The 27,425-nt window shown below is 61.4% G+C and overlaps 2 protein-coding genes across 2 annotated transcripts in view; both read left to right on the forward strand.

Annotated features, from left to right (window-relative positions):
• Positions 1–12,907: 12,907 nt before the first annotated feature.
• ARFGAP1 (ARF GTPase activating protein 1) lies at positions 12,908–21,790 on the forward strand (the record flags this gene model as incomplete). Its single annotated transcript, XM_079719123.1, has 13 exons — positions 12,908–12,967; positions 13,121–13,230; positions 13,414–13,585; positions 13,984–14,084; positions 14,846–14,932; positions 15,405–15,501; positions 16,335–16,391; positions 17,497–17,529; positions 18,234–18,263; positions 18,965–19,021; positions 19,519–19,578; positions 20,133–20,209; positions 21,198–21,790. 13 exons carry the CDS (start codon positions 12,908–12,910, stop codon positions 21,544–21,546), a joined length of 1,290 nt encoding a protein of 429 aa, XP_079575249.1. The 3' UTR covers positions 21,547–21,790.
• A 4,858-nt stretch (positions 21,791–26,648) lies between these two features.
• Positions 26,649–27,425, forward strand: part of COL20A1 (collagen type XX alpha 1 chain) — a gene marked incomplete at both ends in the record, with an annotated part of 28,086 nt that continues 27,309 nt past the window's right edge. The window contains 2 exons of the mRNA XM_079719124.1: positions 26,649–26,767; positions 26,883–26,974. Coding sequence (XP_079575250.1) covers positions 26,649–26,767; positions 26,883–26,974 — 211 coding nt within the window. The remainder of the gene's footprint in view (positions 26,768–26,882; positions 26,975–27,425) is intronic.

Consider the following 27,425-nt stretch of genomic DNA (forward strand, 5'->3'; position numbering starts at 1 on the left):
GCACTTCAGCCTTGGGCCGCGGGTCTTGGCTCCAGCAGTCCAGAACCAGAGGGTCCCAGCCCCGTGGTGACGGTGGTGACAGAGCGCCTCGTGACTAAGCAGCACCTCCAGGCAAGGGCACTTGCAGAGAGGTTGCCGGACATTGGGTCCTTGGAGCTCTGGCCACCCCATTGTCACCAGCCCCCTTCCCAGAGGAGGGACCTGAGACCAATTTCCCATGGCAACCTCAATTCCTGACCCCACTCATGTGAGTTCACAAACTACCCGGAGTTTTCCCCTACGTGATTTTGGTTCCCCCGCATGAATTTGCTCACCTGTGCCAGGATGCATGGGCAATGGCTGTCACCGCGCTGTCTGCAGACAGAAGTCAGACAAGCACCTGAAAAGAGAAAAGCCATTCAGAACCACGAGAGACCACTTCACACCCACCAGGATGGCTGGAATCCACAGACAGACACAGCAAGTGCTGGCCAAGACTCAGAGAAACCAGAACCTGCACACATTGCTGGTAGGGGTGTAAAACGGTGCAGCCGCCGTGGAAAACAGTCTGGCAGGTCCTCAGAGGTTAAATATGAAGTTACCATGGGACCCAGCAATTCTACTGCTAGATATTTACCCCAAAGAAACCAGAATGTCCACACAAGTGTTTCAGCGGCATTGTTTATAAGGACCCAGAGTGGAAACAACCCAAGCATCCCTGAATGGATGGATACATTTTAAAATGTGCTCCAGCCATACAGTGGAGTGTATCCAGCTATATAACAAGGTATCTAGTTACTGATCCAGCTATATAACAAGATATCTAGTTACTTATACCTGCTGTGCAGAGAATGAACGTTGAAAACATTATGCTGGGTGAAATAAGTCGTCGCAGGCCAGCCACTCCTCTTCAAAGCTGACGCCAGGTGGGGGTGGAACGGGGCTAGCCTCCCCTGCTGGCACTTCCTGGAGGCCTCCTGGGCATCACCCGTTCCAGAAGGACGGGTCCTGGCGGAGGGGTTGGGGGTCAACCAGAGCCACTCGGACACTGACCTGATGTGTGGGGCTCTGCACAGGGTCAATGGCGTCCATACATCTGGGGCATGCACGCTGTGTGGCCAGGAGGGACCCCCGGGCGCAGAACCACCTGTTTTACAGATGACAAGCCTATGTCTCTCCCTAGGTCCCCTCTGGACTGTGAGATTTTACAGAACACTGCACTTCATATTCCTCCTGGTAGAGGCTTACGGCTCTTGGAGGCTGAATGTTGCCAATTCTGCATTTCACATAGACCCCCAGATGGAACTCAGTGATCAGAGGCCCCCTTGCCTGAGCCAGATCGGGGCAGCAGGAGACTGCAGTGCTATGTGAGTCATGAGCAGAGAACAGAGGTGGGCTATCTCCAGGCCCCCAGCAGGCCATCCGAAGAGCTGGGGGACAGACGGCAGCCTGACACCTGGGCAACGCTGCCGGGTCACCAAGGTGAGGCCGGGAACGTCCACACTGCCCACAGCTGAGCACAGACAGCGAATCTGGAAGAAAGCCTGCCCTGGGGTCTGCAGGCTGAGGTGGCACGGTCGGGGGAGGTGCCCCTGGTTTCCAGAGGGTGAAAGCTGGGCGCTCTGAGCGTGGGACTGAGTCTTCCTAGGGGAAGAGCAATCTCGCCCAGAGAAGGCCTCCAGGCAATTTGCTGTGGCAGCTGTAAGTTTACTACAAACTGGGCGGGGCTGGGGTGGGGGGCGGGGGTGGAGTTTAAAACAGCAGAAATTTATTCTCTCCCAGTTCTGAAGGCCAGAAGTCCAAACTCAAGGTGTCGGCAGGGTCACGTTCCCTCTGGAGGCTCCAGGGCGGGACCCATCCTTGAGCCCAGCTCTCGTGGCCCAGGCGTCCCTGGGCTTGTGGCCACATCACTCACATCTCTGCCTCCCTCTTCACACGGCCTTTTCCTCCGTCTGTGCCTCCTCTTCTGTCTCTTGTAAGGACACATTGCGGCCTCACCCAGGTAATCCAGGAGAATCTCATGCGAGATCCTTAACTCAATCCCTGCCGAGACCCTTTTCCCAAACAAGGTCCTGTTCACAGGTTCCAGGCAGTAGGGACGTATCCCCCGGAGGCCACCATTCAGCACTACACTTGGAGAGGCCAGATTGAGGTTTTGGGGGGCCCCCTGCACCCCTCTGCCACCCCCATCCACCCTGCAGAGCTCAGCCATCCCTGTGGCAGAAACAACAGCCGGCCTCGGGGCCTGTGTGGGGTCAGCTCACAGAGAGGCTAGAGGAATTTCAGCTCTGTCAAAACCTCTTGCCTACTAGAGAATGGACTTGAGGACACGGGGAGGGGGAAGGGTAAGCTGTGACAAAGTGAGACAGTGGCATGGACATATACACACTACCAAACGTAAAATAGATAGCTAGTGGGAAGCAGCCGCATAGCACAGGGAGACCAGCTGTGTGACCACCTAGAGGGGAGGGATAGGGAGGGTGGGAGGGAGGGAGACGCAAGAGGGAAGAGATATGGGGACATATGTATATGTATAACTGATTCACTTTGTTATAAAGCAGAAACTAACACACCATTGTGAAGCAATTATACTCCAATAAAGATGTGAAAAAAAAAACCTCTTGCCATCTCTGTTCAGATGAATTTGGGAGAAATTTCTAACTATCAACAAACACTCCCAGAAAGATAGTGGCTGAGCCCCAGAACTGCATGGGGTGCGGGGCCTGACCCCTTAATCCGGACCAGACAAAAGGCAGACCAGCGGGAGGCACTGTTGATCCTGTCCTTCCTTTGAAAGAGCAACAGAGCTGGGCAGCCTGCAGGGGGCGCAGAGCAGCCTCGGGCTCCCTGGGGCGCCTGACACGGGAGCAAACTCCCTCGGCCCAGGTGGAGGCCCCGCGTGCAGACACCCCACTGGTTCTCCCAGACGGACCACAGGCCCTGCGAGGGTGCCCGTCGTCAGGCTGGGGTACAGACGAGGCTTTAAATCCAGGAGCCCTCCTGCGGGCCTTTGAGAGCTGGAAGCGCTGGGCGGGAGGAGACGGCTCGCTGCCGTGACCCAGACGCGGCCCAGGTATCGTCTCTGGCCCGTCCACGGGCGCGTCGGCCCGGGCCTCCTGAGACCCGGAGAGACCAGAGGACGTGTCCGCAGCTCTCACTGGGACCCCGGCATCACTCTCAGCGGTTCAGGGATTAAAGAGGAAAGCCGGGTAGCGGGGGAGTTGCTTAAACATTTGGCTCATTAAGCAGACTGGAAACAAAGGAGCAGGGAAGCTGGTCTGCAGGCCTGTGTGTGTCCCCTGCTGAGGTCAGCGGCTGCCCCCCCACCGCCGCCTGGCTCTGGGTTCTCGCTCTCCCTCTGTCTCTGTCTGTCTCTCTCTCGATGGAGGGCTGGCATGGGGTACGATCCCCGAGTGGCAGAGGACCGCCCACATCAAGCCACGCACATTTACCGAGTCCCCAGGAAGGACTCCTGGGCTTTGGGAGCAAAGGGGACGGCAGGTGACAGACTCTTCCAGCCCCGCCGACACCCCCTCCGTCACTCCGAAGGCTCTGCTTCTGGCTTCGCGCAGGTGGGGGTGGGGTGTGAAGTGACCAGGAGCCCAGGACCCCTCCCGGGCCCAGAAGCCGCACCTCCTTTCATCTCCCTTGATGTCACGGGACCACCGTGGGGGAGGAGCGATGATGATCCCGCTCCACAGCTTCACAGAGGCTGAGGCTCCGCCAGGTCCAGAGACCTGGCGCCCGCAGCTCAAGGCGAGATCGGGTCCAGGTCTGAGTAAGTCCAGAGACGGAGCGCAGGGGCAGGGGCTGTGGGGGGGCAGCAGAGGGAGCCGGGGGCAGGATCGCAGCTCGGTGGCTCCCGTTGCCCTGTGATTTCGCAGCTGGCAGGTGCCTGGGAGGTAAGAATGCAGGATGAGGGATGCTGTGGTTCCCCCGGGGCCACAGGCTCTCAGGCCTCCTGGCTGACTGACCGGGAGCGCTCTCAGCCCAAAACGTGACTGGCTGCGTTTGTGGTCCTTTAAGGCCTGATTTCCAACCGCCCGGTCCCCCCCTCCCCCCCCACCGTTGTGTTGGCCTCGGGGTCAGTGTGTCAGTGGCTGTTCCCAGTTGCCGCCCACCCCCTGGCTGGCCCTTCTCAGCCTCCCCGTGGCGCCAGGTCCTGTGTCCACCTGAAACCCCTCTTCCCTCCTGCCTCCAGGCCAAGTTCCTGCCTCTCTGGAGAGACAATCCGCCTGTCCACCCACACTCATTCCCTCCCTCCTTCTAGCAGCAGCTCCCCCGAAGAGAAGAGGAGACAGGCAGCGCCCCACCCAGGCATCCCCAGTGTTCGTACCACGCTGGCTGGGCTCATGCTGGGCCCCAGGGACACAGAGGGGAGCCACAAAATGCCCACCTCAACCTCGGCCACAAGGAGAGCTCACCTGACCTTCAGACTTCTGTTTGGGGTCCTTGCAGTCCTGGGAACCTGCCTCCCCTCTGGGGCTCCAGGGCTGGAGCTCGGGGCTTAGATGCCACAGATCAGCACATTCCATCCCCTTGGCCTGTTATTGGTTTAGAAGTGGACACATGACCCAAGCTAGTGAATCTTGGGCTTTTAGCTGGGATGTGAACAGGGAGCTTACAGCCTGCCTTAGGAGCTGCATTTTGGGACCTTCGGATGAAAATGGAACAGCAGAGCAAAGATACAGAGAGAAACCTCCTCCTCAGTGATATTGTTGAGCTGCTGGATCAAGCCTCACCTGAATGCTAACTTACCACTGGACTTTTCACCGCATGAGCCAATAACATCCTTTTGCTGTTTAAGCCATGTGGGGTTGGGTTTTCTGTCTCTAACAACTAGAATCTGGATAGGCATGGGAGGGGCTAAGGCAGGGGGTGTGGGGGTCTTCCTGTCATAGCCCCTGGATCTGAGCCCTCAGGCCTGCAGTCTGAGAAGCTGGCCCTGTCTCAATACATTCCTGGCCGTGACTCGTTAGCCTGTGTGACCAAGTGTCGTTCAGCACAGCTGCAAGTTCCTGGGTGTTTTAGGAGGAACGACAGCTCTGGTTCAGGAGGAGTTGGGCTCCATAGTGACGCACAACCTCGTGGATTAGCAGGACCACGTTCTGACATTCCTTCCATTTCCTTCATGCTGGGGCCCAGTTCTTCCTGTGCATCATTTAGAGGCAGCAACAGGGGTCAGATGGGGCTGAGGCTGACCAGGCCTTTCTCCGTGTGGGGCCGAGTCAGAGGCCAGGAGTGTGACCGCCTCAGCCTGAGCCAGCCCCATGCCCTTCTATCAGCTGCAGGACGGAGCCACTTCAGGGAGGCCCTGGCCATGGAAGGTGATGACCAGAGGACAGAAACGGACAGGGCGCAGACATGGGGGGATGTCCACCGGCCAACCTGCGTGCGCTCAGCTCCACCACCATTAAGGCAATGAAAACCATGGCAGCAGTGACAACACGTGTATTCATGGCGTGGCAAAGACGAGCTGCCAGTAACACTCAGCCACGAGGGGTCGTAAGAAACGGGCACACTCGCATCAGGGCGTTTGGTACAAAGTCTCTGGGAACGATCTGGTCGAATCCACCAGAGCTTACCCAGCACGTCCACTTTGAGAGTCTACACCATGTGAGCATTTCTGAGTGCATCGTACAGGCCCACACCTGAGGGGGGTGCACCTTGTGGGAGGGGACCCGGGGGGCATCGCGGCACCCTCTGTGCGCCAGAGCCCGGCATCGGGACCAACGCTGACCGGCAGGGGCCCCTCCATCTCTTTGATTTCCTGCATCAGGAAAGGCACACGCTATTGGGGAATGAAAAACAGGAGGTCAGTGACAGGAACTAAGGATTTCGTGTCCCTTTATTTCTGTGGGCTTCCAAGGGCCCGTCGTGAGGGCTGGCACCCAGGAGGGACACAATTCCTCCCTCGGATCTGGCTCAAAAGTCTGCCTCAGCAGCACCTGAGCCCATGCTGGGCCCTGCAGCACTGCTCCCTTCAGAAGGTCAGCCCTACCCTTCATCACAGATGCTCCAGTGCCACCTGGGTCCGTCTGGTCCTCTTCCTACCAGCATCCAGCAAACAGTCGGCTCCGTCCGCATCGCTGGAACAGAGTGAATGATCCTGACCTTGAGCCCTCCCTCTGGGAAACTGGGGCTGTTTCCATGTACCTGAGGCCCTGTCAGCCTCAAGGTGGGTCTAACTGCTCCCTGGAGCCCAGTGGGGGCTGGGTGGCATAGGCATATCCCCTTAAACACTGGGAGAAACACCCCTGCCCCCGAGCTGAGCCCAATATGGGAGAGATTTCAAGAGGAGTTAAGAGTCCAGAGAGAGACCGAGGGCTCTGGCGACATCCATGGCCAGCGACCACCTCTCCAGGCGGCCCTGGAGCACTGGCCAGTCAATGGGATTAGATAGTCATTTCAAGATGCCCCCAAGGTCCTGCCATGCCCCAGGCTCCTGGAGGCCCACAGAATGGCTGATCTTTAAATATAGGCAGCGAGACTTCCTGAGAGCCACCCTCCCAGGCAGGGAAGGAGCCTTGTCCTCACGGGGCCCCACATGGCCCCTCCTCAGCCCACACTGGTTTCAGGAACACAGACCTGTGGGCCATGCCCAGGGTGCAGGGCGGAGCAGTGCTCCTGGGGGCGAGGCGGACACAGCCCTGGCTTCATTTCTCCCCGCGCGCAGGAGCTCCGGACGAGCGCTGCTGGGGTGCCTCTGGGGTCTGAGTAGCCTGGGCCCGCATCTGTGTGCTGCTGCCACTGGCCGGGGCCAGGGCGGTCTCTCCGACTCCAAGCTGCAGCCTCTGCTGCTGTGCAAAGCGGGTATGGCAGTCCCTGCTTCTCTGGGAAGCCCTGTGGGCGGCACCTCTTCTGGGGCACACCCCAAAGCCACACCTGTTGTCTCTGTGTGCGTGGGGGACTCACTACAATGACCTTGAGCCTAACGAGCCTTAAGGCACAGACCACACATGCAATACCATGCACACATGTATACCCACACACACCAGTCACATGCACACTGCACACACGTGCAAACCCAAACATGTTCACAGATGTGTACACTTACACACATGTACACACATGGTCCTCACCAGTCCTGTGTAGCCTCAGCTGTTTCCTTAGGCTCTGCCACCCCTGATGGCAGCTGGCTGGACCCCTGGGACCCGGCTGTGAGACCCTGACAGGGTCACGGTTGACCAGTGCTCATGGCCCAACCCAATTTCTCTGTCACTTGCACATGTTTGGAATGAAACTGACCTCCGAGACTGGTGCTGGGTCAGATCAGAGGACACAACTGCGCCCCCAGTGGACGCTCGCCCCACATGCCCTCCTTCTACTCTGAGGAAGATGTTACACAGGCTGGTTACCAACCTCGGCTCCTCCACTTACTGCCTTTTCGACCTGGGGCAAATTGCTTACTTGTTCTGCGCCTCTGTTTCTTCACCTGAACAACAGGTTCACATCAGAAAGAGCTGCACGGCTGTGCAGTTTACACAAGATCTTCCTTAACAAGCCCAGGGCCTGACTTCTGGCAAGCAGGCAGGAAGCGTGGGCCCCTGGCCTGGAAGGGGAACTGGGGTCCTCCTTTCACAGACGGGGAAATTGAGTCCAGGAGGCAGCAGTGATATGTCCCGGGTCCCACGGTGACTTCACAGGTGAACTTGTGTGGCCCAGGCCAGCCCCAGCCTTGTGTAGCCATTTACCCTAAGGTTTTCATATTGCTGCCCTCGTATTCCCTTCAGTTTTATTCATATCATATCGAGAGCTTCAGCAGCCCTGGGGAGGAAACCACAAAGATGAGCACATTACTCTAACTGGAAATTAATGTACTGCGGCAGTTCTAGAAGAAAAACAAATTATCTAAATATTTCAGATGGGGTAATAAAAAATTTCCAGTTTGCAGCTGCATGTTCTGCTCCATTCACCACTTCAGTGCCCAGATTCATCCTCTGTTACTTGGTCACTGAGCCAGCCTTGAGATGGCAGAGAGAGGCAGGGGCACCACGGATGCTGTGAGGAGGCAGGCTTGCCCTGTCCTTGCAGTGGCCACCTCCCTGCTCTTGGCTCTGGGGATGAGCGTAGCCCCAGGCCTCCAGAGCCGGGGTGGAGTAGGGGTTGACCTTTTAGCTTTATGATCAGAAAACTGAAAGTTCAGCCTCTGCTCGTTGTTTGCACTAGCCAGCACCAAATGTTGGCTTCCACTGTGCCCTTTCAGGGACCGCCTTCCCTTTTCCTCTCCTCCCTTTCAACATCCTTCATAGCCCGCTTCCTCCAGGGAGCCCACGTAAGGAATCCGGCACGTGGCTCTTGCTCTCTGAACTTGTGGAACCCACACAGTCCCAGCCCCAGGGTCTCGTGCCGAAATCTACACTGTCTTACATTGTCCTTGTGTAGACCCTATGGGTGCCCCGTGCACATCACCTCAGTCCTCTTGTTTCTGTGATGCCAGTGGCTTCTCACTGCAAGCCCTGCTGGCTCCTTCCTGAGGGCTTCCCCTAGCTGCACGAGGTGCTCATGCTAAGCTGGGCACAGGGTGGGCTGGAAGGGCCAGGAAGCTAAGATAATCCTCCAGGGCAGCTTTCAACCAGCAATGGAGGGAAATGCAAATGAGATAACCCAGCGTACACGCCAGACACTGGAGCTCTCACACGGCTGGTGGGGTGTGAGATGGTACAGCCATTTTGGAAGACTGCTTCACAATTTCTTATGAAGTTCAACATACACCTCCCCGATCACCCAGCAACTTAACTTCTAGGTAATTATGCAAAAGAAATGTTAAAATATACCCATGTGAATTTCGGGGCAGCTTTATTCACAATACCCAAGACTCAGAAATGACTCCACTGTCCAATATGTAAATGGATAAACAAAGAGTTATATTCATTTAACAGAATAGTATTCAGCAATAAAAAGGAATGAAGTGCTGACATGCTACAACATGGATGAACCTCGAAAACATTATGCTAAGTGAAAGAAGCCATTCAAAAGAGTACTTATTGCATGATTCTATTTATATGAAGTCCTAGAACAGGTAAACTAAGAAATGGGGATAAAAGTAAGAACAGTGGTTGCCTGTGATGGAAATGTTCTATAATTGATCATGGTGGAGGTTACATTGGAGTATGCATTTCTCAAAACTCATTGAACGTAAATTATTGAATGTAAATTATACCTCAGTAAAAATGTTCATACTTGATCACTCCAAAAGTTACATAGATGAATGAAGAATATGTGGAATACACATAAGAGCACAGAGTAAAAACAAAACCAAAAATCACTTGCAGTTATACTCCCCAGAGATCATCACTCTAGACAGTTTTCTTTCCACAGTCATATTTCCCATATTTGGGATTCTACTATTCACATTGTTTTGCAGCCTGCTTGCAACGTCTCCAGCTGTCCTCCGTGCCCACCCCCTACCCTTCTCCACCTCAGACTGCACCGGTGGGCCCGGCCAGTGGGTGGCAAAATCGGGAGACCAGAGGGTGAGAGGCCAGAGAGGCCGGTATTTGTTCCTGTGGCTTCTTCTACTAGGTCACCTTGGGCTGGTCATGCCCTCAACAAAAGATGACAGCTCCTCTTGGGCAGCGGCCCTGAGAACACTGCCCTTCCCGAGTCCGGGAACCCCTCCTTCCCCCTTTTCCTTGGAGTCTGCTGACGTCACAGCTCTGTTGCTCCAGCCCTGGGTTCCCGCAGAATTCCTGCGGTGCCCTAAACCCGCGCATACCCTCCTAACCAGCCCCCTTGTGAGTAAACGCCCATGAATCGTTCTAATTTGAGCAGGACATCAGTTTCCCGTCTGATCCTGACGGCGCAGCGCTGGTGAGCACGGCTGTCAGTCCCCAGGCTACCGCGGGCCCCGCTGGACTAGCAGCTCTGACACAGCAGCCCGGAGGAGGACGCGTCCCCATAGCTACGGGGTGAGGCAGCGCTTCCGGCCAAGCAGGCGGGGAGGAAGGCCCGCCCCCGCCGGCCCGTCCCCGGCTTCCCGTGAGGCGTTGCGAGGCGCGACGTAGCCGGAAGCGGGTGGCGGTGGGGTGGGTGGTCGGCGCTCGTCCTCGGTGTGGTTCGCGGCGCGGCCGACCCCGGCCAGGACCCCGGCCCTGACCCCGGCCTTACCCGGCCCGACCCGGCGCGCAGGATCGAGCCCTCTGCCCGGTAAGCGCGCGGCCGAGGCCCCGTGGCCCCGGCTCCCCTCGGGCTGGTTCACGGCCCCTCCCGGCGGCCGCCTCCGCCCAGACCCCCACCCGCCCCGAGGCCGCTGTCCGCAGGACCTGGAAGCGCCCACCCCGCCCTCCCCCAGCCACCCCGGGGCTAGTCCACGGGCCCCCGGCCGTCCCTCCTCCTCTGGCCGCCCCCGCCTGGACCCCCCCCCCCCGCAGCTCGCTCCCGGCCCCCAGTCTTCTTTCCTCTGAGGCTGTCACGGGCCGCTGCCCACCAACACCCCCTCCGTGGGGCGAGCCGGCCCCGCCCCGTCCCTTCCTTCGGAACCAGGAGCTGGTTTGGACACAGGGTCCCGTCAGGCCGGGTCTGAGTTCTGAAGGGGCTTCCACTCCTAAGAGGGAAGGGTCCTCCCCCTCGGTGTTGGAGAGGCCGGTCTAATCGGAAATGGAAGCCTCGCCCTTGGTGGCCGTGGGTGATCGTCTTGGGGGAGGGAGAGGAAACTAAGAAGGGACTTTGGAATTCTCTGTCAGTGTCCGTGCGTTTAGGTAGAAGAACTGTGCTTCTCGTCTGCCCTGTTAAACAGCTTCATCGCTGACCACCCATGTGAGAGTTATTTGTGTCATTTAGTGCAGGCCTAACGGTTCCGCCATCCTCTGTGGGGCTGTGATAATGGCCCAGGGGATAATTAGCGTTTTAAGTTGGCTTTGGCATCCCTTCCTGGGACCATACCCTGCAGAAGTTCAGTAGTAATGGTGTTTTAAGGTGAGAAACGGTTGTTCTTCGGTGTTGGTGCTTCGGGGGCCTCAGGTGGTTTCTGAGAAAGATGAGCAGGATTTCTGCCTGTCGCCTGTATAACAGCCCCAAGCGGTGTCCCTAAGTCATCCCTTTTCATCTCAGGCATTCAGGAAGTCCCAACTTAAGGAACAGCGTTCTGCCGTCTGACAAGTGGCTTCTTCCTGACAAGTGGCTTCTTCCGTAAACTGAGAAGTGTTATTTGTTTCACCGTTTACTGAGGCCATGTTCACTTGCAGAGAGCTATGTTTGGTTTCAAGCATTAATGCAGGAGTTCTTGGATTATTTTTCAAGACAAACTATAGTTTTGAAAGTTAGGAAGTATTTGTTTTTTATGTATTAAAGTTAGCATTTCACAGAAGTACAGAATTCTCACGTCCAAAAAAATTCCTTTTCAGTCCGAGCCAAGTCATTTACTTTTCACGTATTTTCCTTGCAGTACTCTTGCAGACACTCTCTCTGCCTTCTTTTACGCAGTTAGAAATTCAGGGCAGGTTCACCCCAGTTCTGACTTTTGTTTGCCTGGGTCCTGTTGGCCAGAACGGGATCCTCTGGGCAGGCACAGTTCTCTGGAAAGAGCTCCCAGGGGCCACCCATTTCTGCCTTCGCTCTGTGGGTGACTAGAGCTCAGCGCGAGGACAGAGTCCCACCTGGATGGGTCGGGCTGGGTGCTGGGTGCTGGGCAGGATTGTGGGTTCAGGTGTTTGCCTTCGAGACCATCATGCACAGCACAGAGAAATACAGAGCAGAAAGGCGCCTCCGGCGAGCCCTTGGCTTTGTTTCCCTCAGTTACAGAAAGCAGACATTTGTCTCCTAACCTCAGCTGGCTCAGAAGTGGGCGTTGTGGGCGTTAGGCATCCCGGGGCTCAGGATTCAGGAGGCCTGGGTGTGGGGAGAGGCAGGGTCCCCTTGGGGAGTAACCGAAGGTGACTGCTGCCCCTGGGATTTTCACGCTAAAGCATTGGCAGGGAAGTTGGTTGGAGCCGTCCCTCACAGACAGTGGCGTGCAGGGTCAGAGGCTGGAGACACCCCAGCAGCCCACGTGTGTGGCTCTGTCCCTTAAGCGGCCTGTGTGTCCTGAGGACGCATGCTGCCGGGGGAGCTGGAGGGACAGCCTGCAGGTCCTGGTCACGAGGGAAGGGCCAGCCTGAGACTCAGGCTGGGCATCCATGGGGTTACTTTACTGCCGACACCACGCTGAGCTCCCTCCCCATGCCCCGCCTGAAACTTACCAGGCCACCACTTGAACTTGAACTTGAACTTTGCGGAAGCTAGGAGATCTATAAAGAAGTAAATGGGTTTTCTCTTCAGCTCAGGCTGTGTGGCTGCTGTTCCCCGGCAGTGTCCCCCTGAGGCGCGGTGGCAGGTCTGCTGGTCCATAGGCCCCTGTCCTTGCCCTGCTGTGGCCATGCTGTCTGTTACCTCCATCCTTCAGATGGTCCCAGGGAGGCCAGCCTCTTCCTGTGTCAATCGGGGCCACTGCTTCCGCCCCAGGCCAGTAGCCTCCCTGCACTGGTAGTAAGGTAGAGGGGCTGCGGGGGCCTAGCATGTGGGGCTCCCTGGCTTCGGATACTGTCAGCTCAAGTCTGGTGTGTCGCCCTGCAAAGGGGAAATGAGATTTAACAGCCAGTCTGAGCACGTTTTGTGAAGACCACCCCTTGCTGTGAACTTCACCAGAAAACAGATGTTCTTATAAATCATGTGGTCTTGATAGTACGTGATGAGCGGCCTCCAGTAATTGCGCATTGCCCCTAATAATCACGTTGTGGTTGGCCCGGGAGCGTCCAGACTGATCTCGGCTTTTCTTAGCACGTGGAGAGCAGGTTCCTGCAGTCAGTAGCCCTGTTCCCCTGCAGCTTCCAAGCAGCTTCACGGAATTTCTTGAAGTCATACTTTGTAGTGTGTTTGCACCAAAAGTTGATCTTCTTGTGAAGTGACCAATTTGGAAGTTGAAAAGTTTGTTTTTCTCTTTCACAGCGCCATGGCCAGCCCGAGAACCAGGAAAGTTCTTAAGGAAGTTCGGGTGCAAGATGAAAACAACGTAAGTGTCCGCTTTTCCTTGACCCTCGGCTTAGGTTCCGGGTCCTCTCAGAGTCCTCCCTCCCTGTCACCGTTGGCCTCCCAGCCAGCCTCCCTCTGCCCACTCTGGGGGCCCTGCCCCGCCCCGGCTGAGTCGCCTGGGCGCTCTTCGCAGGTGTGTTTTGAGTGCGGCGCCTTCAACCCTCAGTGGGTGAGCGTGACCTACGGCATCTGGATCTGCCTGGAGTGCTCGGGGAAGCACCGCGGGCTCGGGGTGCACCTCAGGTCAGTGCCCTCTGCTCCTGGCCTGCCGCCTGGCGGGTGACGGGAAGGTGCGGGCCACCCACAGGCTGGCTCCTACCCGCTCCGGCGCTCCGGCACAGGAGGTGCACGTGTCTAATTCCAGCCTGTTTGGGGTGGGCTCTTGGATGCTGGTACTGGTGGCGAGGTCGGCCCTCTGGTGTGTAGCTTTGTCCGTTCCGTCACTATGGACAAATGGAAGGATGCGGAGCTGGAGAAGATGAAGGCGGGCGGGAACGCTAAATTCCGGGAGTTCCTGGAGTGTCAAGAGGACTATGACCCCTGCTGGTCCCTGCAGGAGAAGTACAACAGCAAGGCCGCCGCCCTCTTCAGGGACAAGGTGAGGACAGGCCGCCTGGCCGTGTGCAGGCTGCTCCGTCCATCGGCCGCTGTAGTGGTTCCAGGAGCTGAGATCTCCTGTGGGTTCTGACACGACACGGAGGCCACGTGCAGTCCACACACAGACAGGACGCGTGGCCCCAGCTCTCCCCACCCAAGGGGAAGCAGGTGGCCTGTGACTAGGAGGGCTGAGGGATGGGCCCTCCTCGCAGCCCCTGGGGAGCGCTGCAGAGGGAGCCCGGGCGCCACGCCGACCGAGAGCTCGCTCACTCTGCCCGTCATGAGAGCCAGTCTCGATGTTGGCGCCCGCAGAGCCCCGGCCCGTGGCAGCTGAGCCCGAGGGGCTGTGTGCGGGGCAGGTGGCATCCACGCTGCCTGACACCCTGGCTCCCTCTGCAGGTGGCCGCTCTGGCCGAAGGCAGAGAATGGTCTCTGGAGTCATCGCCCGCCCAGAACTGGACCCCACCTCAGCCCAAGACGCTGCCATCCTCTGTCCACCGGTAGCTACTTGTCTGGCCTACGGGCCGGGCTCTGGGCCGGGTTTGCCTGGCTCTGACCTTAACTGTGGCTCAGGGTCCCTGTGCTGTTGTGGTAACAGCTCCAGTTGTGAGCCGTTTCTGAAAGTCAGTGGGAAAAACAACTTTTTAAGTTACAATTCAAACTCTTAGTAGAAATTCAACCAGTAAAGGTACATCTGAAGTAGAAGCACCATTCCCCGTTCCTCAGATCTGTGCCCACAGCACACGGCATCTCTGTAGGACCCAGTCTTGCTGCTGTTTACGTCTCCTGTCCTGCCTGAGGGCTGCCCACGTCCCCAGGGTGACCCATCCCCCTGGCGGGCATCCTGTGTCCTCTCGTGGGTTGGAGGCTGGTGTTCCGGGGTGACCGGTCTCAGCGCTCCCTGTTGACGCCAGGGGTGCCCAGCAGCCCTCCCCTCCTCCTCCCCCTTGTGTGGCGAGATGCCTGTCGGAAGGGCTCCAGATCCCTGCCGAGCGCTTGCTTCGGCCTCGACCCCTGCGGCCTCCCTGCAGGCACGGGCAGGCGTAGAGCTGCTGCGCCCCCACCCAGGCTGCAGCGCCTCCCCCTGCTTCTTGCCGGCTTCAGCCGCTGCGTCTAAGCCTGAGCCACCCTCTGCTCCAAAGCTTTGGAGGAGCCAGGTGTGAGCAGGTGGGCGTGACGGCACCTCCCAGAGACCCCCGTGGTCCTGTGGGCGTGTGCCCACCCCCTGTCGGCCTCTCTGACCTCTGACCCTCCATTGCAGAGCCTCTGGCCAGCTGCGGAACTCCACCACCTCCGCGGACAAGGCTTTCGAAGACTGGCTGAATGATGACCTTGGCTCCTATCAAGGGTAAGGCCTCCGGAGGGCTCGGGGAAGCTGGGGGAGGCCCAGGCAGACCTGGCCCCCGGGAGTTTGGTCCCTGCGAGGGTTGGGGGAGGCTGCTGCCCGCATGTGCAGGGGGTGCAGAATCGGCAGGCCTCCTGGGGTGCTGCCTGGCAGCCCAGGTTCAGGTTGGGGGCTTGAGTGGAGAGAAAACCACTGCTAAGAATGCTTGCGAGCAGAAAGGACGTGTTTCCTTCCTGGAACCTGCCTGACCTGTGGTCGAGCCTGTCCCACTCCCTGCAGTGACCGGCTGTCGCTTTGGGTCTCGCCAGGTCCTCTGGCAGGTGCAGCAGGAGGGCCTCGTCCCACGAACAGGAGAGCCTGACCCCACACTGGGGTGTGGGAGCCGCACGTCCTCCGGGGCGCCCGTCCCGGGCCTGGGCACCTCCGCACCCCCAGCTGTCGGGAGCAGCAGGGCTGTTGCTTGTGTCCCCGCCAGGGCCCAGGAGAACCGCTACGTGGGGTTTGGGAACACGGTACCGCCTCCGAAGAGGGAAGACGACTTCCTCAACAGCGCCATGTCGTCCCTGTACTCGGTGAGGACGCCCGTCCTGGCCGTTCCCCGCTCCCCAGGGGCCTCCCGGAGCCTGGCTGTCCTGGGATCGTGCGCTGGCCCGTCTCACAGAGGCTCCCCTCCCTTTCCTTCACTGACGTCCTCTTCTTAAAGCGCCGCTTACGGTGTTTAATCCCACGTGTGGTTTTTTTTTTTTTTTTTTTGCTCCCACGTGTGTTTTGTCGTTTGTTTACTTTGGCTACAAAACACATCCCTCAGATTTAGCAAGGCTCGTTTCCTCTGAGCGGAGCCCGCCTGGCCGCCCGCTCCTGGCAGAGCCTCCCAAGCCTGTGGGTTCGGGACCAGGGCTGCCCCAGGGAAGAAGGGGGCTGTCGCCCTGGCCCGCCGTGCGGGAGCCTGTTCTCCAGAAGCGCCTCCCAGGCTGTAGTGTGTGTGTCTCCGTGTCGCCCCGCCCCACCCCGGGGAAGAGGCCCACGCACTTGTCTTCTCAGTTCGTCACGAGGGTCCCTCCGCGGCTCCTTCAGGTGGAGCAGGCCGAGTTGGGGTTTAAATGAAGAATTTCTGTTTCCAAATTGCTTTCATCTATCTTGGAGATTAGGGGAAACAACCTTGGACTCAGAGGAAGGAGGACAGCTTTCAGTGCCCCCAGCGCCCCGTGGTCTGTCTGGAGGGGCGGCGGGGCGCTTCGGGGGAAGGCGTGTCTCCAGGGATCCGGGCCAGGAGCTGCTTCCGGGGCCCTGGCTGCGTCCTTCCCACGGAACGTGGGTGCGAGGCGGCCGGCGCGTGTCTGAGGAGCACCCCCCTTGATGGCCACATGTGGAGCCACCGTGTGGCTTCTGTGTCACTTCCTTTCAGGGCTGGAGCAGTTTCGCCACTGGAGCAAGCAGGTTTGCCTCAGCAGCTAAGGAGGGTGTAAGTAGCCTGTCCCGTCATGCGGCCACGCAGACCAGGTGGCTCTGGGAGACCAGGGGGTCCTGACGGGGCTCAGGCCACGCGTCCATGTGCCCTGAGGGGGTTTCGGTGAGCGGCCTCTCGCCCTGGCGAATCCTCCAGGCCCCACGGACGTTCTTTGCTGTGACAGCTGGTGGTGTACCGGGCAGAGCGGAGCTGCCTGCAGGGGCTGGGCTGGCTCCAGAAGGCGGGTGCCGGCGGGGGGTCAGGGTGACCCAGGTTTCCCTGCCTCCCCTCCCCCGGCGCAAGCAAAGCCTGGAGTTGCTGCTGCTGGGTCTCCAGGGTATAGACAGCCCGAGTTTCCTCTTGCCCTCGCCTGCTCCTGGGCTCGAGGCGAGGCAGGATTTGAGGGTTTTGTCAGGACAGGCAGCTGGGTCGTGGGCACGTGCTCGGCTCCTAGCAGTGACTGGGTGGAGGCCAGGCAGGAGGGGACAGGCCAGAGGCGTGCGCGAGGATACGGGCCTGGCGAGGAGACCGTGTCGTGGTGGGGACAGGAACGCCCGGAGCAGGGACGGGAGGCTGCCTGGCAGGCTGACGCAGAGCACACAGGCCCTGGAGAGGCCAGGACAGGAGTTTCTGAGGGCCAGAGCCCGCGGAGGAGCCTGGCGTTGGGGCACCAGCGCTTTGCCACGTGGCCTCTGCTGATTCTTTCTGGGGCTTTGCGGGGCTGCGGTGGGGATCCAGGCCTTTCCCTCTTTACTTATTATGAGAGCGGCCGGGGTGCTGGGCAGAGGTGAGAGGTGTGACCAGACCGCACTCGGCAGCGAGGGGGAGAGCTCGCTAGAGAGGGACCTGCCCCACCTGTGGGCCTGTGGGCAGCCTGTGCGCCCTGCATTGCAGAGCCTGCTCCCTCACCCTGGGCGCCCCTCCCCTGACGGCCTCCCTCCAGGGGAAGCGGGTGTGGTGGGCAGCTTTGCAGGGCCCCTTAGAGCTGCTGTGGGGTGAGCACCAGTGCCTCGCGGCCATCAGGAGACCCGCACGGGTGTCTGGGCCCCAAGGACGTGCAGCCCTCGTGGCTGGTGTCAGGCGGCTGACCAGAAAGCCCTCTCTCTGTGTTTCCTTTCAGGCAACAAAGTTTGGATCCCAGGCAAGTCAAAAGGTAACAAAGGAAGCCTCTGCATTCGTGCTCTCAGGGTTTCTAGGCTGGTCGCCTGCTTCGTGCCCTGCGCTCAGGGGAAGGGCACTTCTGCGGGCAACTCAGGCGCTGACAGGCCCGTGCATGCATTTGCCTCCCAGGCTCACATGTCCATGTGTCACTTTGGGCGCCTGTGGGTTAGCAGGTGGAGGAGGCTTAGATCCTCCCCCGTCCCTGGTAGGAGGGCAGCCGTAGGCCCCTGTGCCCTTGGCCTCGTGGGGAAGGAGGCTCTGTGCCATGTCAACCGCACACGGGAGGCCCAGCGCCCCCCAGGGGACCGGGCTCTGCATCCTGTGGCAACAGCATGCCTCTGTCCCTGGTTAGCGCCCTCCCTTCTCGTGGGCGGCATCTCGGGCCCTGGTGTTCGTCTTTTCCTCACACCTTGGCTGGCAGCCCTGGCGGTCCCGGCGTGGTGCCAGGCCGTCCAAGAAGCCTCTGGGGCCACGCGGGCCCCCTCACGCCCCGAGGGCTGATCTCTCTGAGCCCCCATCTCAACTCCCTAATCGCTCGCTCCTACCGTGCTGGAAAGGTCCCAGGTGGGAGGCGCCGGGTCTGGTGAGCGTGCGGTGCCCACGGGACCCTGTCCTGGTTGTTGCTGAACAGCACTCCCACCGCCTCGCTCTCTCTCCCACCCCCACCCCCCGTCTCCCCATGCTGTCTGGGTAAAGTTCTGGGGTTCCAAGCAGCAGCCAGAGCTGGTAAGGCCGCACCCATGCTCGTGCATGCCACCACCCCCCCGTGTGTATGGCGCGTGCCCTGCTCCGAGGGGCCCACGCTGTGGCCTGCATGTCGGTGCTCCCTGTCCTCACGCTCAGAGCGGCTCCCCAGCTCGATGGGCTCCCGCGTGGCCTGTCCACGGTGCTCGGGCGTCCACGTCTCAGGCAGGAGGTGCGGGATCCGGAACCTGAGGCTGCTGCTGCAGCGGTGCTGGAGAGTCCTGTGCCAGTGGCGAAGGCCCTGCTCCGTGGTTGCCTCCCCTCCGTCCTGCCTGCACCCCACCCAAGCTGCTGGCCTGGGCTCGCTCCCCGGCTGCATCCCCTGCTGTCCCAACGCCCGCAGGGTGCCTGGAGGGCAGGTGGGGCTTGGGATCCACCCGTCTGTGTCGGGGGGATGCCAGGGGCTGTTCTCCTGGGATGGATCCTGTGGGCTCCGACGGGGAGAGCCTGATGGTGGCCACCAGATGGGGTGGACTTCCAAGAGCTGGCTGCTGTCCCGAGCCCCTTCCCAGGGCGCATAGGCAGGGGCAGCGGTTTCCAGCCTCTGCGACAGCCTGGAGCATCGGGTGCTGGTGGGCTGCTCGCCGTCTGCAGCCTTCCCTCCGCGGGCGGGGCTCGCAGTCCTGAGGTGAACGTGCTGCCACGTACGCGGCTTTTTCTCATCGCATCTGTCCTTCCAACAGGCATCAGAGCTGGGCCACAGTCTGAACGAGAGTGTCCTCAAACCTGCCCAGGAGAAGGTAACGCGGGGACTCCGGTACTCGGCTGCGTGCGTCTCCCGTGGGCCTCGTTCGGGGGGCACCTGGTGCTGGGAGGCACTGTTCGGGCTTCAGACCCCCGTGCTCACTCCCTGTGTCCCCAAGCGTGCGTCGTGCCCGTGGCTCTCGTCCCCCAGCCCTGCAAGGCCTGACCTTGTACTCTGCTCCCGCGTGGCTGTGTGTGTGCCCAGCCCCTCACCCCGGAGGAGGCCAAGGCGGCGAGAGAAGCTCCCGGGGGTGGGGGGCGTGCGGTTTGCGGCCAGTGCCACCCTGTGCTCGGGAGACCACCGGAGGAGGGTCCGAGCGAGACCGGCCCAGGCTGCGGTGTGGTCGGCTTGCTCCTTGCCTTCACTTCTGGGGAGGGGGCGACGCGGCGCGGAGACAGGTCCCCTGACAGGTGTCGGTGGGCGTTGTCCTTTGTCAGTAATGGGCAGCGGGGCATCTGCCTCGGCTATGACGATGCTGTTTCGATCCACCAGGTGAAGGAGGGAAAGATTTTTGATGATGTGTCCAGTGGGTTCTCTGAGTTGGCGGCCAAGGTAGGGAAGCCCCGCCTGACAGGCGGGCTCGGCTGAAAGCGTCTCCATATTCCAAGGAGCCCGGAACCGCGAGCAGGAAGGGCCGGGCGCTTCATGCCCCATATGGCTTCTTGGCCCAAGGGGCCTGTAGGACGTGAGGAGGGTCAGGTAGACGCTCCGGTGCCGACAGCCTGAGGAATATGGAAACAGCTTGACGGGCACCCGTCACAGCCACTAACCTGTTGCTTCTTTTCTTTCTGCCCTTGTCTTGCTGCTGCCGACCTCCCCTGGTGAGTGCGCTGGGGGTGGCCGCCTTCTCTGCCTTAGCGCTGCTGGGGGTGGGGCGGGGGTCGGGTTGGCATTTGTCCTGCTTCCCACCCAGGAGTTTCTCCGCTGAGCTCCTGGGGCCACAGCCTCTGTGTCCACACAGCGGGCATCCTGCCGTCCCTGGCAGAGCCTGCCCGGGACGAACCGCCCGAGCCCCGTGGTGTCGCCGTGTTCCTAAACTTCACCCAAGTCTCTCAACTCTGCACTTGGCATCAGAGCCCAGGCTGAGCGCCTACGTCTCCTTCCAGGTCCAGGGAGTTGGTAGCAGGGGATGGAGGGACGTCACCACCTTTTTATCTGGGAGAGCGGAGGACCCGTTGGACAGGTATACTGGCCCCCCTTCCCGAAGTGGGCCCCCTTCCGTGGCATTCTCCCCTGGGGTCTCTGGGAGGCAGGTGTGTCTCCCCCAGGGGCTCAGGGGTCACAGTGCAGAAACCCCTGGAGCCCAGGGGGTGCAGAGAGGCACGTCGGCCCCCTGACCTCTTGCTCTGAAGCCCTGCCTTCGACCTCGTGGGAGCTGCCCCCATCCAGGGCTGGGGAGGGAGAGAGTCTCAGCCTCGCCTCTGGGACAGGCTGAGGAGAGGGGGTGCGGCTGGGCTCTGACCCACCTCCCAGGACTCTGGAGCACTCAGGGCTCCCGCCCGGGCCTTTCTGCTGCGAGCCCAGACCGGTCAGCCTTCTCCTTCTCTGACCCCAGGTGGGACCCTGGGGATCTGGTGCGGGCATGGATGGTCTCGGGCCAGGCCCGGAGCAGCGGCCACTCCGGCCGTGGCGCGTGCTGTCCATCTGCCCGAGGCCTGGGCGTGTTTCCCATGCTCGTGGAAGGAATGCCTCAGTGCTTCCCCCTTTGCGTGCTGTCCGCTGTGCTCAGTGGTGTGACTGTGGTTTGAGGGACTGAGGGACTCCACGGTGCAGAGAAGGGTCTGGGTTTTTTTTCCCCTTAATCGTTGCAGGAAACCAGCGCTTTACGTTTTCCTTCAAAACGTCCTGCGTTTGGGTGGGGCTGGTGGAGAGGCTCCGGTGGCAGGAGGCCCGAGTCCCTCCCACAGGCTCCACGGCCTCAGCTCCATGGCGGAGCCGCCCTGAGGCTGGGTTTCCTCTGCCCTAGAGCGAGAACAGCGGCTCTGGGACCCTGAGTGGCACTGGCTGAGCGCCCTGGTTGGGGGTGGGGCTCTGGCTGGGGGCTTGGACTCGGCCTTGATCCCCGTTCTCTGGGGAGGAGCCTGGGGAAGACCAGGCGGCTCAGGGCCACGCCGGCGACCTTCTGGACCTTCTGGTTCTGGGAGTCGCTCAGAGACCGCTCTCTGTCCCAGAGCCCCGGAGGGCCGGAGCTGTCCGAACAGCGGCGGGGACAGCTCCCACAGCACCACCGACCAGGACTTCTGGGAGGCCTTCGGGAGCACCGACCCTGCTAGGGCCCACAGGTCCCCGAGCAGCAACAGCTGGACGTGTGCAGACCCCTCAGGCGACAAGAGGAGCTCAGACGGCTGGGACGCGTGGGGCTTGGGCCCCGCGTCTGCGTCCAGCAACGGGGACGGCGACAACATGGGTGGTGGGGAGGCCTGGGGGGGCAGGGCGGAGGGCAGGGCCAGGGCCAGGGCCGTCAAGGAGGCGGCACCGCCGGCCGCCGTGGACGACGGCTGGGACAACCAGGACTGGTAGGGTGCAGCGGCCACGCCGCGTCCTCGCTCCTTTCCACCCAAGAAGCACCGGCTGCGCGGGAAGACAGCCTCCGCGGGGACCCCAGGGCCGTGTGCCTCCCTGTCCCCGCTCTCCTGGGGCCCCGGGCCGGGTGCTGTCGCAGGAAGGGCTCCCTGCTGCTGCGGGATCGGCCACACCCAGCCCCCACCCCCAGCGCGCTCGGTAATAAACACCCTCCCCAGCGGCGCCCGTGGCTGCCCGGTGACCGTGACTGAGGCCTGTGTCTCCTTGAAGCACCTTTCACTTCCCGGTCCCTCTCATTCTTTCTTCCTTTGGAAGAAACTGCCTGGTGTTTGAGAGCTGCCACCTGCCCCCTACCCTCCGCTCCCCAGTGCGTCTCTACACCAGTGCCGGCCCGTGTCCGCCCGACCCAAGCACCGCCTGCCTGGCCTTGCCGTCACCCTAAAGCCCGTCATCAGCTCGGGGGGGTCGTGCAGCGGTGCCCTGGCACCCTGGCCTTCCTCGCAGCCCCTCTTCCAGCCTCCTTGCACTGTGGTTTGGATCTCACTGTCGCCCAAGCCCACTCGACTTTGACGGCTGTGTGCCGGCCACCCCGTTCTTACGGTCCGGTGCTGACGACCACGTGACACAACGTCGTGCTCAGTCCTCCGTCCCCGCACTTGTTTCTGCCGGCCCTCAGGCCTCCTCTGTGATTGGTGTGCGACGTCCCTGCTCCCTGCCCCGTGGGACGGGCCCTCCCCGTGTGGACAGCGAGATTGCATGTGAAGACTCATGTGGCAGGTCTGCGGCACGGCCCTGAGTGGGGAGTGGCAGCCCTGCCACCCACAGTTCTCCCTAAGGAAGACACCCATGGGGAATGGGACGCCCAGTGGCCAGCACCTGTGCCTTTGGCTGATCCTGAGCGTCTCAGTCACTGAACCAGTAGTCTGCCACGCTCGGATCTGAGGTCAGAGATCAGGCTTAGGGTGATGAGAAGACCCAGGTCAACCCAAGAGCCAGGGTCAAACATGGTCTGCCAGCCCGGGACCAAGTGTCCCAGAGCAGAGGCACTCAGGAGGGCCAGGTGTGAGGTGTGGGTCCTCACCGGGGCTGGTGGGCTGCATTGCAGGCAGCCCTCAGGTCAGCGCCGGGCTGGACAAGGGGGTGCAGTCTGTCCTGACACCCTTGTTTCCATGCTGGAACCCCAGCCTGTTGGGATCGGGACTCCGGGATCCTGCCCCGGCCCTGAAGGCTTCGGGGGCACTTCGTTCCTGTCGATTCTGGTCCACGAGGCCCTGACCCGGAGGCCGAGTTCAGCTGGAGTAAGTTGCCCTCTGCCCGGGAGCCCCCCGTGCTGAAGCGCGTGGCCCTGAGGCTGACTGGTCTGAGATGTGCTCTGCTCGCAGGCAGCACGTCAGAACACTAGGTGGGTGGCCCGAGACCCCTCGTGGGCAAAGGACAGGCACCCCTGCTGTTCTGCAGGTCTGTTCGCTGGGCCCAGGACAGTGCCAGGCCCTCTCCTCCTGGCTGGGTTGGCAGTGACGGCCTGAGCATCCAGCTCCCTTGCCACACATGGGGGCATCTGCGTGGCACCCTCGTCCGGGGAAGAAAAGTTCCTAGTTGGGTGTGTGCCTGGAGGGCAGTTCTGTAAGGACAGTCCGGCACTCCCCTGGCCCTGGGTAGACTTGGGGCTGCCAGCTGGCGGTCAGCCAGCCTGCGTCATCCTGAAACTGCCTGCCCGAGGGCACCTGTGGCTGCCACGCGGGGCCGACTGGAGGCTCCAGGCTGGAGCTGTGTCTTCTGGGTGGTTCTGTGCTGTCCTGTCCCAGGGCAGCACTTTGGGCAGGGGGGCCCCGGGGTGAAGGCAGTCGGGTCTGGGTGGGGAGACGGGTCAGGCAGCCAGGGTGCCATGTAGGGCGGTCCTGGATCCTGTTCTCAGCTGAGCCCCGGTCGTGCTGAGCACACGGGGCCTCTGCCTCTCCGGACAACATACCCGTCGGCCGTGAAACTGCCCTCGGCCCCCTGGCTGCGTGCTGTCCTCCCCAGATTCCGGCTCCAGGAGGCCAGGCCAATCCACCAGCTGAGGCCTGGCCAGCCTCTGTCACCTGTTTGCCCCAGATCTCCTGGCCAAGACACCGCGACTGACCAGCAGACACCTAAAGGCAGCCCTTGCCCAGCTTAGCTTCCTTTTCCAGAGCTTTCGCAGGTGACCTGCGCTACCCAGTCCAACCATCGCTCCCAGGCAGATGGCCCTGCCCAGCGGGCCCAGGCCTGCGGCACGCCATATACTGACAGCTCTCCTGGGACTCCACGCCCTGAGCCGGTCCTGGCAGGAAGATGGGGAGTAGGGCTTCTTGGGCACCGTCTGGGGGGCTTACTGGGCAGTGGGGGTCCTGTCCTCTGCACCTCCTCCCCAAGGGGCTGGGGAGACTCTGCTCAGCACTGAGGGCCGGCTTCCCAAGCGGTCAGGGCTGGGACTCCTGGGGCCACCTCCCCACTGCTGGGGCTGGGGCAAGTGGGGCCTTTGCTCGGGGTCCCCACCTGCACACTAGAGTGAGGGCTGTGATGGCTGTGCTGCTTCCAGAAGGCCGACAGGACTTGCCCAGCAGGGGCCAGCCTGACTCTGTCCTGCCCTTTCTGAACTGTGACCATGGGCAGCTTGTGCCCTGGCTGAGCCCTGACGCTGCTAGGTGGGCTGCAAGGCCACAGGCCTCAGGGGCGTGGAGCACCTGCCAGGTGCAGGGACTCCTGGGTGGGCACATGGGTGGGGGGCTGCACGGAGTCCAGCCAAGAGCGCTCAGGACCTACTGGCTTGTGAGTGTGGAAAGCGGCGCCTTGGTGGGCTGTGTGAGCGTGCACATGCATGTTCCGAGCGCCTGTGAGCCGTGGATGTGGACAGACACATATGTGCCAGTGTTTGTGTGTCTGCGGCCACCAGGCCAGGCGCCCTCTGCCGGCCTCCACTGGGGACTGCAGGGCCTGCCTGCACCACCGCCACCCCCACCCCCCGCTCCCAGCGCCAGCATCCAGTGCGGGGCATCCACCAGCACTGCAGCGTCCGGCGTCCAGCCATGGGTCCGCAGGCATGGGTGGCTGGCTCCCAGGCCACGGCAGGTCTCAGAACTGCCTTCGCCTCGGGTCCTCAGGCCCCTCCCAGATGCAGGAGCACCAACCGCAGGGCAGGACTGGAGGCTAGGAGGGGCTCTGAGCGACCTGGGTCAAGGCCGGGAGCTGGCTGGATCCTGCAGCACCTGCCCAGTGGCTGGGGGTCACCTGCCCAGTGGCTGGGGGTTGGAGAGGGCGACAGGAGCCTCCAGGGGCGTTGGGAAGGGCCCCACCCCTCCAGCAGCATCCAGCCCCCGACCTTTGGCCTCTCCCAGTCTCCAGCGAATGTCGACTGGCCTCTGCCAGCCAGCAGCCCGAGGGGCCTGTGCTGCGCCCACCTCTCCCAAAGCACCTCTGCCTCCAGAAGCTGAGCCCAGAGCGGGGGGGCCAGAGCTGCCCTGGCAGCCTCAGAGCAGCTGGGGGGAGGGGGCCAGTCCGGTCCAGGTTGGGGTAGGGTGGTTCTGGGGGGTGAGTCCTGGGGTCCAGTAGGGATTGGGTGCTTGGGGCCCAGGCTGGGCGCCCCACCCCGCAAACCCTGGTTAGTGGGCCCAGCCTGCGGGGAACCTGGTCGGTCGGGGTGGGGCCTTCAGGGTGGGTGGGGAGGGCTGGGGGAGGGGCTGTGCTACGCTGGCCCTCACGGGCTGCGGAGGGTTGTGGAGAAGGGAGAGGTGTGGAGGAGGCTTGGGGGGCGGGGCACTGGAGGGGGACCCCGGAGTGGCTTGGGTTTGGGGTCACGGGTCTTGGGGTGCGATGCCAGACAAGTGGGGAGGTTGTGAGGCTGGCGTGACCCTGGGGTCGGGGTGCTGCTCCAGGCTGCCAGAGATCCCCGTGCCCATCACCCACAGCTTGGCGCCCAGGACCACACGTGGTGACCTTGGTCCCTGAGGTGCCTGCCTCGTGGGCCTCTTTGTAACAGACCACGTGGACTGAGGGATAAAGGTGTTGGGCCCCTTGGTGCGTTGGATCCCACTCTGTGGTGCGATGGGGTCCTTTACACTGGGACCTGTGTCCCCTACGCTTGGAGAGACGTCCTGGGCAGCAGATGGGAAGAGTGGAGAGCTGAGGAGGGGGGCCAGGGGAGGGGGCCAGCCGCGGGGTGGGCGGGGGGTGGACCGGGGCAGTGACGTCGGAGGAAAGGGGCCTCATAAGCCACAGCCTCCCTGTGGATGCAGCAGGACCAGGGCAGACGGGAGCGCGCGGGACGGAGGGACGCTGCTCGGACGGGAGCAGGTTGGTGACTCGCCTCAGGGCCAGGTGGACGGGGAGGGGCCACCAGGGGATGCACCCAGGTCTGTGATCTGAGGATGACCTTGTCCTTCCAGACAGAGTGGGGGTGGGGAGCTGAGCTCCTTGCGGGGGCGGGCGCAGCAGCACCGGATGCACAGTGTTGGGCTGGGGAGGGGGTCTGGCCCCCCAGGGTCACGGGTGGAGGAGGGAAGGTGCTGCGGAGTCCTGTTCACAGCCTTGAATTCCGTGGGGAGGGGAGGGGAGGGGCCTGGCTTGGGACCTGGGGTGCCCAGATAACGTGTGCATCGTCCTCTAGCCCATCTGCAGCCCCGAGGACCCCCTTGAGCTCCACTGCCCTGGGTGTGTCTGGGCCGGGGCTGGCCGGAGGCCTGAGATCCTGCACTGCGTTCCCCTCTGCTCTGTCAGCAGAGGCCCAGAGACAGCCCCCCAGGACCCAACCCCACCTTTGGGGCTCCCCCCGCTTCACTGAGAGGCCAGGTCTGGAGCCAGGGGGCTGATTGTCCTGGGTGGCCGGTCCTCAGCCAGGACACGCCCCTCCTGGGGCCAGCAGGGGGAGCGGCACAGCTGGGACCCTGCTCCAGCAGGGGTCCCGTTCCCAGCTCTGATGCCGCTCCGGGCTGTGGGCAGGGCCGCCCCCCAACTGGCCATGGTTTCCTCCCCAGACCCCTTGGCCCTGACAGTGGCCACCCCAGGCTGGTCTAATGACAAGTGAGTGACCAGAGCAGTGGCCAGGCCCCTAGCTGGCCTGTGGAGAAGGTCCCGAGGGCGGGATGCAGAGGGTGCGGGTGGGCAGACGGAGGGGAGCTGACCTCCCGATCCAGGAAGCTCCCCCAGGCCTGTGGGACGCTGGCCCCTGGGGACGGGAGGGCAAGTGGCTGGAGGCCTCCAGGTATGGGCTCGGCCCCAGGCCCACACAGGCGCAGACAAAGAAGCTCTGGCTTCGAGGTCAGGAGGGGAAAGGGACAGACGGACAGATGGCTGAGTGGCCTCTCCTCCTCCCGCAGGCCACGCACCATGAGCATCCGTGTGTGCCCCCGCCTCGGGGTCGGCCTCTGGCTGTGGCTGGGTGTCACCCTGGGACTCGGCCAGGGACAAGGTGAGGACACGGGTGTGGGCTTCCTGTGGCCCCTGTCTGCCCCCCCACCCCAGGCCGTACCTGCCCAGGGCACAGGTTCTCTGATGGACCAGCCTCTTTCTGGCCCTGAGCCCCCAGCAGCTGCTATTCTGGGGGGACAGATGCTCAGGGGGCAGAGACGGGAAGAGGGGACAGCTCTGCCCACAGTGTCCTCAGCTGTGGCTTGACCATGTGGCCTTGCGGTCTTTCTATTTATTTGGGCTTTTTTTGTTTTCCGTTTTTTTTGGTCTTTTTTTTAACAGTTACTAACACACTGGGTGTGCATTTAATTCCCTCTTATATTAATGGTTTTTTCCATCATTCCCCAGATGCCTTTTCAATGTGAAATTTTCAAACAGAATCTAGAGTAAAAAGTGATACCCCCACCCCCCAGGAGAGCCCAAGATGCTGCCTCCAGCAGGTCCCTGCTCAT

This window comes from Hyperoodon ampullatus (genome assembly GCF_949752795.1).
Source record: "Hyperoodon ampullatus genome assembly, chromosome: 14".
NCBI lineage: Eukaryota > Metazoa > Chordata > Mammalia > Artiodactyla > Ziphiidae > Hyperoodon > Hyperoodon ampullatus.